The sequence below is a fragment of the Ranitomeya variabilis genome, chromosome 4 (genome assembly GCF_051348905.1).
Source record: "Ranitomeya variabilis isolate aRanVar5 chromosome 4, aRanVar5.hap1, whole genome shotgun sequence".
Taxonomy (NCBI): Eukaryota; Metazoa; Chordata; class Amphibia; order Anura; family Dendrobatidae; genus Ranitomeya; species Ranitomeya variabilis.
Genome location: NC_135235.1, coordinates 203,074,761 through 203,087,868, shown reverse-complemented (window position 1 = coordinate 203,087,868; position 13,108 = coordinate 203,074,761). Strand labels below are relative to the sequence as shown.

At 40.0% G+C, this 13,108-nt stretch overlaps 1 protein-coding gene across 2 annotated transcripts in view; it reads left to right on the top strand.

Moving 5' to 3' along the window:
• Positions 1-240: 240 nt before the first annotated feature.
• The window catches only part of LOC143770241 (transcription factor Spi-B-like), a 33,403-nt gene continuing 20,535 nt past the window's right edge, over positions 241-13,108 (top strand). The window contains exon 1 of one of the 2 annotated variants that reach the window (XM_077259681.1): positions 241-324. Coding sequence is in view for 1 of the 2 variants with exons in the window: in XM_077259680.1 (XP_077115795.1) it covers positions 8,615-8,637 (23 nt within the window). In the remaining variant the exon portion in view is untranslated. Of the gene's footprint in view, positions 325-8,527; positions 8,638-13,108 lie in introns of those variants that run through there. The other variant, XM_077259680.1, reaches the window with a different exon arrangement.

Here is a 13,108-nt window from a genome sequence, read left to right as displayed (position 1 = left end):
TCTATCTATTTAATATTTATATATCATTTATTATCTATCTGGAATTTTCACAATGTATTTGCCTTAAATTGCTAATGATATACTGAATTTAGCTTTGTATATATGAATATATCTTATTATATGCGCTCCTCCTTTTGTCCTGTTTTTGTAGTGTCTTAGGTATCTATATAGAGCACTTCTAAGTATACTGTGTGAATAACGCTCTCTTTATTCTTCACAATGGCGGTCTATGGTGGCATCCCTAGTTACAGGAGGAAAAACGCATGTACAAAAGAAACGTGGTTGTCCAGCAAGTGAAGATAAGAGGAACATTCATGATCCAATGTAAGTGTTATTATTTTAAAGAGAAGGCCTTGTTGCTGTGAATAATAATTTGTATATGGAGGTGGTGCTCTGGTTTTCCAATCCCAGCATGCGCTAATGGTTTTCCTATCTCGCTGAAAGTCGTATTTTCTCAACAGTTGGAGAGGGTAAGGACACAGACAAATCTTTGCCGATGATTAGCCGTAGCATATAAGGCACCTGCAGCCATGACCCTAAAAATCAAATCTCCATTATTTGAGATTTCTACTTGACTCGAGTTGAGCAAGAAGATTTGCACTGCCCTGATCCTCCGTCCAGACCGGTCAGCAATGCCTGCCGATTAGGGCAGTCTTTATTTCTGTGGCCAGCATCCATGGTGCCTCTTGAACCCACTACATCTTGCGGCAGCGTGATGCCATGGAGCCTAGTAAGCACAAGAAGTGTTCAGGATTCTGGGCCAAGGATGCCGGTTGCAGAAGTGAAGAATGACCAGGTCCGGCTGCCATGAAGGATTGGTCTGGATACCGGACCAGGGTAGCATAATTCTGTTTGCTCAACTCTATTATTGACTGATAACAAGAACGATCCGTTACAGTAACCCCAATGTGGCCTTCTCCGAGGTGGCAGCAGGTCTAGGACGTTGTATTCCAACAGCTTTGCTAGGTTTCCTCATGGTCTGCCATTAAATATAATGACTCAACAAGGTGGCCACTGGAGATATCCAGTAGGACACAATGTGGAAGGACGCTTTTCATTCCTCCGCTGACATTTCCTTCCAGTAATAACTCTTCTATTTCCACATTGAGCCTTTAAGCTGCTAACATTTTGAGTAGCCCGGTAGCCACCGGCCAAGTACCCAAGGGCCAAGTGTCTCCTCAGTCACTGGTGGAGTACACTGTGAGATGTCCAAGAACCCTCATACCAGAAGACCCAGAACAAATGATTTACGAGGATCTGGATGTCATACCAGAAGGTTTGAGGATCTGGATGGAGATGTCCATGTGACTTTGCACAATGCTCTTCTGGTTTACCCATGTAGATAGTCTCATATTCATTGGACCACTTACTCTGTTGCCCCAAGAATATTAGATGAAAATTAGCCGAACCTGCTGATTTGAACACTACTGTCCCCCATCTGATGATACGGGGGCCTTCCAACTCTCCTCCAACAGATGATGTTGGGACAGGAATCATCTGGAAGTTGGAATCTCAATGGTGGCCAACCATTTGGTCTTCAGGGGAGATGTCCATTAGGGAATGTCCCCTCTCTTATGCAAAGCCGAGCACTCTTGCATGGGAGCGATAATGGTCACCCAAATGAACGTTCGTCTGACACCCATCTCCTATGTATGGCCAGATTGAGGCGCCAATCCGTCATTTGCTAGGGTGTTTAGATATGTGGTTGGGGTCGCAATTTAATTTTTGTTCCAGGTTAAAGGAAAGACTTTAAAAAAAAAAAAAAAAGTCATCTTGTAATACTTTATATTTTTATGTATGTTCACGGCACAGAAATCGGTCTTGTTCTCTTATTGTAGTTAGTGACCTGTGGCTTTCCAGCTGTTGAGAAACTACAGCCAGCATGCGAAGATATCCTGTGGTTGTCAGGGGCTTGCTGGGAGTTGTAGTTTTTGCCGCAACTGATCTGTGGTGGGTAGCTGGTAGTGCCCTCCTTATCGCCCACCGATGCAAGCGGCTGATAAAAACCCTGCGGCCTCTCATCCTGTGCGGCAGGAAGTCTGGGGTCTTACTGTCTGACCACCAATTACACTCACCGCTACTGACGTCCCAGCACAGTGAGCAGAAGTAAGGGTGCAGGAGCCAGACTATGGTTCTAGGTGCTATTCCCTGGTACCACGTACATATATATTGCCTATGTTATAAGGTGGTGAAAGGACTGGTAGCATGGGCAGTAAGTGGGCAAAGTAGACGACTAATGACACCATCGCCCCAACTAGCTCCATGTGTATCACATTTTTTATTAACTTTAAGGGATTTTCCAGTTTTGGAAAACCCCTGTTTCCTGGCTGGATTTTGTATTAAAAAAACAAACAAAATCAAACTGAGCCATACTCACCCTTCCCAGGTCCAGCCATGAGTCTCTGCCACCAGTGTCTATTGTGCTGCACACCAAGTTGACGGCATGAGCCACTGTGTTCATTGATTGGCTACAGTGCTATCGACGTGTCGTCAAGTGATGCATTGCAGACAGTAACAGAAAAACTGGACCAGGGGAGGGTGAGTAAAACCTGCTGCAGTTTTGTAAAACCGGAGAGCGCCTTTAATGTGCATATAGACTGGGATGACTTGACCCATTAATGAGCGACTGCTGACTGTGAGGTGATCGGCGCTAGTTCGCACAGGCCAACAAATACTGATGGGAACAGAAGCAGCGTTCTGCTCAGTTATCGGCAGCACATTCCAGGAAGACACTGTAATGTGCTGCCGATAAGAATGATTTTACACCATCATAAATCATCTAATCACCCGATGAACGAGAGTTTTGCTGTCTAGTTGGGTGATCACCAGCTTGTTTGCCAACTGTGGACTTGTTGAAAAGGAATTTGTCACCAGCTTTTGTCATTTAAGGATAACATAGAGGCAGAGACACTGATTCCAGTGATGTATCACTCACTGGGCAGTGTTTTATCAGCAGGAGATTATCACTAGAGAACCAACCACGCCCCCAAACACTGGCAGCTCTCTGCCTATGCACATTGTACACAGAAAGCAGCCAATCAGTGGTGTGGGCGGGGTCATACAGAGCTCAGCATTCTGAGAACTGCTAGATATACAGAAGATACAACAGTGATTTTATGAACACTGCAGCAAGCAGCCCAGTAAGTGATACATCGCTGGAATCAGGATTTCCACCCCTACATCATACTGTTCTTAGATGGGGGAGCAAAAACCTGGTGTCTGATTCCCTTTAAATGCTCCTGTAATCCCAGATCCCTTTTACCACTTTAGAAATCCTCCTCCATCTCGATACTGGAACTTTAACGTGGCAATAAAACCTCGCGATTGAAGTGGTCGTGGCACTCTTCAGTTGTCTTCTTCTCTGCGACTGCCAGTGCGTGTTTATAGGCTGTGTTCTGTTGTGAGCGCACAATGAATACATTAGTGTGTTAGATACTTGTCACAAAGTTATTAATGTGTCCGAAACAAATAGTGACTTTTATTTAACACAGACTGGGTACTACGGACAATCCTATTAAGAATCATTTCATGGTTGTTTCTTGCAACCCGGCGGAGATGAAGAACAGCTTAATCTTAGGGGAGGAGGACCCCTATACCCTGCATTAGTGGTCTGATTGTCGAAATGATCTGCCGGCCTATCGCTTCCTTAAGTAACGTGTGTTACATAACATCCTTTACTAATAGGCGGCTGTACAGATAGGGCTTGTGACGAAAGCTGTCCACAATAGATAGGCCCAGGGATTGCTTCATGACTTTTCAACATAGCAAGACCAGAAAATATTCCATGATGTGATTTGGAGGCTTAGTTCTAAAAGGGGTTTGTTACTACTGATGAGCGAATAAGGTGTTATCTGAGCATGCTCCGGTGCTACCGAGTGACTTAGGCGTGCTTGAAAAATATGTCTGAGTCCCCATAGCTGTCTGTCTCGTTGTTGTCCTAACAAATAGACAAACCCTGCATGTGGACTCGAACATATTTTTCAAGCACGTCGAAGTGACTTGGTTAGGCCCCGAGCATGCTCATATAACGCCTCATCACTAGATGTCTTAGTTAAAGAAGTTGTACTGGGAAAATAAGTCTTTGTTTATCCACAGGGTTGGTGATTTATGGGGGATCTGACCTCTGTGATATCCACCGATCGGCATTGTGCCAATTCATTCACTCCCTATGGGAGCATCCAGTGTTTTTCCATTGGAACATCAGTCATCATCATTTTTAGGATAAAACTGCCTCGTTTTGCCCATCGATGCGGCTTACCCCTTTAAGGCAATGTCTGATGTATAGGTGTCCAAATATTGTGGCCCCATAGACCGCATCGGACTGGGTCACCAATACATTGACCCGTGGGACGCACTGTACATACCCTGACCCTAGTACACAAATGCACTTTTGCTGCTATGTAATATTATTTTGGCTAGCTTGTATAATGAATGATTAGATGATACCTTTTTCTGCAGATAGTTGCATGTTGCAGTTGTTGTAGAAAATAAAATTAAAAAAAATGTTAAAAAAAAAGCAATCTGTGACTCCACTTCCAAATTTCAGGAACTCATCAGCCCGGTTAAGGAAAGCAAACAGAAAACTTCCCTATTCATTACACAGTGCGGTGTCACACTGGGCATGGATGGACACCTTGATTAAAGGGACACTAAACCCAAGGCGTCTGCTCTGCTCTCCCAGATAAGATGCTAATATGGTTCACACCTATGTCTGCCCTGTCTCTGCAGGTCTCCATAAAGCCCTGATTGTGGACACTTCCTTTCTGTTATCCAATTGAAGACAATGTATATTAATAAAATATATATTTTTTTATTTAAATAGGCACAAAAAATAATGTGTGCGTGTATATATATATATATATATATATATATATATTTTTTTTTTTTTTTGGTACGATGTTTTCATACAGCCCCGCAGTATAAATATACCATGTGCGACATAACGGAAAATGTAATTGGAAAAAATAAATAAAAAATAAAAAAATAGTATTATGTTTTATCACTGTTTTCTACATAATGTAAAAATATAAATATATATCAGTTTTTTTAAATGTTCAAAATGGCATAAACCTAACCAAAATCCCTTCCCCCAACAAAATAAGGTATAATACAGCTAACAATAATTACTAGAAATAAAAATGATAAATTATTTGGGTCCCAAAAGGCCAAGAACGATCCTGACTTTGGGAAAGGGGTGATGGGGTCAATAAAAATAGTGAAAAGAAAAATGTACAAAATTTTTATTTTATTTTTTTTTTTCATTTTCACAAAGTCTACTTTTTCATCTAATATATATGAGTGTGTATATATACATATAGTATGTGTGTGAGTGTATATATATATATATATATATATATTTATTTTTTTTTCTTTTGCCATTTTGGACAAAATATTGGTCATATATTATATATTTTCTTAAAAGTTTATCTTTTTTTAGTATATATATATATATATATATATATATATATATATATATATATATATATATATATATATATATATATATATATATATATATATAGTACAGACTAAAAGTTTGGACACACCTTCTCATTTAAAGATTTTTCTGTATTTTCATGACCATGAAAATTGTAAATTCACACTGAAGGCATCAAAACTATGAATTAACATATCTGGAATTATATACATAACAAAAAAAGTGTGAAACAACTGAAAATATGTCTTATATTCTAGGCTCTTCAAAGTAGCCACCTTTTGCTTTGATGACTGCTTTTCACACTCTTGGCATTCTCTTGATGAGCTTCAAGAGGTAGTCACCGGGAATGGTTTTCACTTCACAGGTGTGCCCTGTCAGGTTTAATAAGTGGGACTTCTTGCCTTATAAATGGGGTTAGGACCATCAGTTGTGTTGTGCAGAAGTCTGGTGATACACAGCTGATAGCCCTACTGAATAGACTGTTAGAATTTGTTTTATGGCAAGAAAAAAGCAGTTAAGTAAAGAAAAACGAGTGGCCATCATTACTTTAAGAAATGAAGGTCAGTCAGTCCGAAAAATTGGGAAAACTTTGAAAGTGTCCCCAAGTGCAGTGGCAAAAACCATCAAGCGCTACAAAGAAACTGGCTCACATGAGGACCGCCCCAGGAAAGGAAGACCAAGAGTCACCTCTGCTTCTGAGGATAAGTTTATCCGAGTCACCAGCCTCAGAAATCGAAGGTTAACAGCAGCTCAGATTAGAGACCAGGTCAATACCACACAAAGTTCTAGCAGCAGACACATCTCTACAACAGCTGTTAGGAGGAGACTTTGTGTAGCCGGCCTTCATGGTAAAATAGCTGCTAGGAAACCACTGCTAAGGACAGGCAACAAGCAGAAGAGACTTGTTTGGGCTAAAGAGCATAAGGAATGGACATTACACCAGTGGAAATCTGTGCTTTGGTCTGATGAGTCCAAATTTGAGATCTTTGGTTTCAACCACCGGGTCTTTGTGCGATGCAGAAAAGGTGAACGGATGGACTCTACATGTCTGGTTCCCACCGTGAAGCATGGAGGAGGAGGTGTGCTGGTGTGGGGGCGCTTTGCTGGTGACACTGTTGGGGATTTATTCAAAATTGAAGGCATACTGAACCAGCATGGCTACCACAGCATCTTGCAGCGGCATGCTATTCCATCCGGTTTGCGTTTAGTTGGACCATCATTTATTTTTCAATAGGACAATGACTCCAAACACACCTTCAGACTGTGTAAGGGCTATTTGACCAAGAAGGAGAGTGATGGGGTGCTACGCCAGATGACCTCGCCTCCACAGTCACCAGACCTGAACCCAATCGAGATGGTTTGGGGTGAGCTGGACAGCAGGGTGAAGGCAAAAGGGCCAACAAGTGCTAAGCATCTCTGGGAACTCCTTCAAGATTGTTGGAAGACCATTCCCAGTGACTACCTCTTGGAGCTCATCAAGAGAATGCCAAGAGTGTGCAAAGCTGTCATCAAAGCAAAAGGTGACTACTTTAAAGAACCTAGAATATAAAGGTACCGTTACACTAAACGACTTACCAACGATCACGACCAGCGATACGACCTGGCCGTGATCGTTGGTAAGTCGTTGTGTGGTCGCTGGGGAGCTGTCACACAGACAGCTCTCTCCAGCGACCAACGATCAGGGGAACGACTTTGGCATCGTTGAAACTGTCTTCAACGATGCCGAAGTCCCCCTGCAGCACCCGGGTAACCAGGGTAAACATCGGGTTACTAAGTGCAGGGCCGCGCTTAGTAACCCGATATTTACCCTGGTTACCATTGTAAAAGTTTAAAAAAAAAAAAAAAAAAACACTACATGCTCACATTCCGATGTCTGTCACGTCCCCCGCCGTCAGCTTCCCGTACTGACTGTGTCAGCGCCGGCCGTAAAGCAGAGCACAGCGGTGACATCACCGCTGTGCTCTTCTTTACGGCCGGCACTGACAGTCAGTGCGGGAAGCTGACGGCGGGGGACGTGACAGACATCAGAATGTGAGCATGTAGTGGTTTTTTTTTTAACTTTTACAATGGTAACCAGGGTAAATATCAGGTTACTAAGCGCGGCCCTGCGCTTAGTAACCCGATATTTACCCTGGTTACAAGTGAACACATCGCTGGATCGGCGTCACACACGCCAATCCAGCGATGACAGCGGGTGATCAGCGACCAAAAAAAGGTCCTGACCATTCCCTACGACCAACGATCTCCCAGCAGGGGCCTGATCGTTGGTCGCTGTCACATATAACGAGATCGTTAGCGGGATCGTTGCTACGTCACAAAAAAGCGTGACGTTGCAACGATATCATTAACGAAATCGTTATGTGTGAAGGTAAGACTTAATTTCAGTTGTTTCACACTTTTTTGTTAAGTATATAATTCCACATGTGTTAATTCATAGTTTTGATGCCTTCAGTGTGAATGTACAATTTCCATAGTCATGAAAATACAGAAAAATCTTCAAATGAGAAGGTGTGTCCAAACTTTTGGTCTGTACTGTGAGTATATATATATATATATATATATATATATATATATATATATATATATATATATATATATATATTGTCATTTTCTTTAACGTCTATGATCGAGCCAAATTATACATTTATGTATATACGAGTCTGTGTGTGTATGTGCATGTGTATATATATATATATATATATATATATATATATATATATATATATATGTTTGTGTGTGTATATATATATATATATGTACATGTATGTGTGTGGGTATATATATATATATATATATATATATATATATATATATATATATGTATATAAATAAAGTAAAAGTAATAGTAATAAAGTTCTAGAAAGTTATAATAAGTTGTGAGGCCAGTGTAGCAGTGCAGCAGATCAGCCGGCTCCTCTCTGTTGGTGGAGGCTGTACATGGTTGCCTCCTCTGTGGGTGACTGGCAGGCTGTCAGTGGGGCTGTGCTATCACTGTGCACATGTGCATCTCCTCTATTGTGAAACCTGTGGCTCCTCCTGTGACTTGTAGCACTTGTCCCTCCCTCAAGCAAAAAAAGTTAAAAAGCACGCCTCAGGTAGATCTGTGATATTAGAGTTTGGAAGGGGCGCCATAAAGACAGAATCATCTGTCAGCAGCTTCACTGTCCTGCCATAACGATGATCTCCCTGGACTCACTACGGTAGGGGGTACTTTAATTAATCTATTTTTTAATTCATCAGTTGACTGTGTTGGCTATGTCGGGGGTCGGCGTCCCTTGTGTGTAACCGCAGTCCTGTCTGTGCGACCGATCCACCACTAGCGGTGCTCACACTGCTGCAGCTCTACGGCCGCTCATCCAGCAGTCTGTGCTAGATGGACAAATATCACATGGATGAATACATAGGAGATCAATAGGTGTGTGTGTATACAGTATATATGTGTGTGGGCATTGTTTTAATACATATTATGTTTACATTTCTTTTTTTCCCCTATATAAGAAAAATATAATATCTATAAAAATATATAGATATTATATGTTTCCTATATAGATTTTTTTTTTACTAGATGGATATATATATTATGTAGACAGTTATTACTTAACTATCGACAATCAATAAATTGATGTATAAAATATAAGATCTCCAACCTTATAACACATATTATGGAGTTTTGTTTTTTTTTATTAAATAGATGTTATATTATAGATGGACCTGAGCTAAATGTTCCATGTGCAGATAGAAAGACAAGACAGATGGATATGAGATCAGTGAGATCAGTAGATGCCTGATAGATATTACTTAGACAGATATATAGATGGGTGTGAACAGATATGAGATATATATTACATAGGTAAACGGACAGTTTGACTGAATAGATAGATAAATAGATGATAGATAGATAACAGAGAGATGACCGATAATAGATATATATACAGATAATAGATACAGTGATAGAGATGATAGATAATAGATATATGTATAGATAATAGATGATAGAAAATAAATAGATAATAGATATGAAATGGATAAATAACAGATATGTGATAGTCAATAGTTGGACTAAAAAAATGTTCTGCATGTGTTCAATGTATTGTTTTGTAGATGTATAGATATGAGATGGGTAGATATTGGGTAACTTAGAAATAGAGGCTATATGGAGAGATATTGGCACAGACAGATCTCAGTTTTGAGATGGATGTGATCTGTAGATATCATTCATTACCTAAGTACTAAGAATTCCTGTAGATGATGCTCCGTCCTGGATACAGCAGGGTTTCCACAATCTGGTAATGGGCACCGTTAGATGAGGAGCCATGGATATTGTGATGTACACGCCGTCATTTACTTTATTAATGTTACAGAAGTTTGTTGTTGTTTTTTTTGTTCCTCTCCTTTCTTGCTCTGATTGCACTTTGCACGGTCCGAGCTGTAGTTGACATGCCGATGTTATATGCTAAGTATTAATCATTCCTAAAATATTGATCTTCAAACAATGAGAAACTGTTTTGGGGCCCAAACAGAACGGTGGCAAATAAAATATATATCTGGATGAAATCTTGCTCCATATGATAGTACACGTCATTTAACGTTTCCTAAAGTTTATTACATCATAACTGATTACATTTTAGTAAGAAATAGATGTTTGGGAGAGATGGATTGGTGCATAGATATTACATAGATATTAGGGTTGCAAATACATATTAAAACAATGGAAAAAAATTAACATATTGAGAGAGAATAGATAGATACGGTAGATACATAGATAGATAATAGATAATGATAGATAAATAATAGATAGATAATAGATAGATAGGTAATAGATAAAGAGATAGATGAGAGCTGGATGAATGGATGAAGTGATAGGTAGATTATAGATAGATCGATGGATGAGTCCTGAAAAAATGGCAGGACTTTTCTGAACTCCTTATTTAATTTCGGTTGTTGGTTACAACCTGGGGTCTGGCACCATATATATTTTGTACATTTTCTTGCATTTTTATAGATCGCTACAAGTGCATCTCACAAAATTAGAATATCATCAAAATTTTAATTTATTTCAGTTCTTCAATACAAAAAGTGAAACTCATATATTAGATAGTCATTACACACAGAGTGATCTATTTCACGTGTTTATTTCTGTTAATGTTGATGATTATGGCTTACAGCCAATGAAAACCCAAAAGTCATTATCTCAGTAATAAACCAATACCTGGTTTATAATCAACAGTATCACTGTGCTTGACTGGTAGCAAACTCGCCTGACCTTAACCCCATAGAGAATCTATGGAGTTTTGTCAAGAGGAAGATGAGACACCAGACCCAACAATGCAGACGAGCTAAAGGCTGCTATCAACCTGGGCTTCCATAACCCCTCAGCAGTGCCACAGACTGATTGCCTCCATGCCACACCGCATTGATGCAGTAATTGATGCAAAAAGAGCCCCGACCAAGTATTGAGTGCACTTACTGAACATACATTTTAGCAGGCCAACATTTCGGATTTTAAAATAATTTTTTCAAGCTGGTGTTATAAAGTATTCTAATTTACTGAGATAATGACTTTTGTGTTTTCATTGGCTGTAAGCCATAATCATCAACATTAACAGAAATAAACACTTGAAATACAGTGTGTCCGTAAAGTCATGGTGCACTGTCTCTGTCACAATCATATCAGACCTGTTCATAAGGATAACAAGAACAAATCAAACAACACAAACTCATTTAAGCTGTTGCTGAGCCCCCAGTCAGAATAACCCGTTTGCAATGACTCTATATAATATATGAGATTCACTTTTTGTATTGAAGAACTGTAATAAATTAACTTTTTGATGATATTCTAATTTTGTGAGAAGCACCTGTATATAAATATTTGGAGTTAACCAAAACTTTTATAGAAGCTACTGGCAGAAATGCCTGACAGATTTACTTTTCTGTACCTAAATAGACCTTGTGAGCTGGCACCAGACACACGGCACATGGCCGGCCAGCATCATCCCTGCCGGCTTGTGCTATTAGTCTTGGCAAGTATAATTGCACAGAATCAGATCTTCAGCAGCTCCCCCTAGTGGCCACTATAGTATCTGCTTGTTGCAGACTCAGCCTATGTCCCTTTAAATAAAAACTGTATGTTACAAATTGGAGAACATGCCGGCCCCTGCAGAACCTCTTGGCAATTAGAAATCATAGGGTGACATTATTTTCTGCATACTACACTTTTCTTTTTCTGTCAGAGGCTCATCCAACTTTAGTTGTGATCTTGCAGTATATATATATCTCTGGAGGATAAAGATGGCGAATGATAATTTTTGCCAGTGCACCGAGCATGAGTAAGTGCCAAATTTAGACACATTGATAAGCGGAGCCCTTTTACCTTCATGTAGCTTTGGTGATTTTTTTTATGTCATTGTGTTTCTCTAGAGTAAAACAGAATTCTACTTCTGTTACTTTTATAGTATCTCCCTTTCCCTGCTATGCAAAATTCTCTCCCTTGGGGCAGTAAGATGCACAGAATGAGCGCCAATGTGGGTGATGGAACTGTGCGGGCCGTGATCCAAGAAGCAGAAGGCGGCATCAATGACGCACAGGTCTAGCCCTTCTGTCGACGTATTGGACTTTCCTTTTGCAACTGCAGCGCTTTCCCGTAGGGCTAGTAAAGTAGAAAAAATAATAAACGTCTACTGCTTGGGAAACTTATGTGTGAGATATAGAACTTGTGTAATTGCTTTTTATTCTGAGAAAAAGGGGAAACTAAACTACAACCCTCAGCAGAGAGCGCTGGAAAATAGTTCCAGTAACATTAAAAAAAAAAAAATCCTAGCTTACCCAAATCCAGAATGACAGATTCCGACATTCCCTTAGGCTGAATTCACGCATATTAATTACATTATTAATACATTTTTTTTATTATTGAGTTCACCTTTAACTAGGACTGGTATAGTAGCCCCAGTTACAGGGGAAATTCAGCCTCCTGGCTGCATAGCAGAGCTGACTCGTTCTTCCAGAATCAATCTGCTCCCTCTCTACATCCAGTGATGACATGACCACTGGGTCCTGAAGAGGAAGTACTGTCAGTCCTACAATAATTACATTATTAATACATTATTTTTATTGTTGAGTTCACCTTTAACTGGGACTGGTATATTAGCCCCAGTTACAGGGGAAATTCAGCCTCCTGGCTGCATAGCAGAGCTGACTCGTTCTTCCAGAATCAATCAGCTCCTGCTCTCTCTACATCCAGTGATGACATGACCACTGGGTCCTGAAAAGGAAGCACTGTCAGTCCTAATATGTATACACAATGCTTGTTCAATGTTGTGTGCACACTGATCAGGAAGGCAGAGGTGGTAATAAATCTATGTGGGGAGTCTGTCTGTGTCTGACAGCCAGCTCCCTGCCTCTGCAGCTGCACAACTACTACAAGCTGCTTACTCTGCACTGACGTTTTAAAATGTCAGTGCAGAGTAAAGTGTGGACCGCCCGGATGTTTAAAGTCTATAGGCCTTTCAGAAGTTAATATACCAAAAAAAAAGTTTGTTTCCTTATAAGAAAAAATAATGATGTGAAAATCTATAGATATTACAGAAAAAAAAAATGATTTTAAACTGATGTGAATGAGACTTAATGGGTGATTGATTATCAAATATTCTGAATTATTGGATAACCATCAACAAT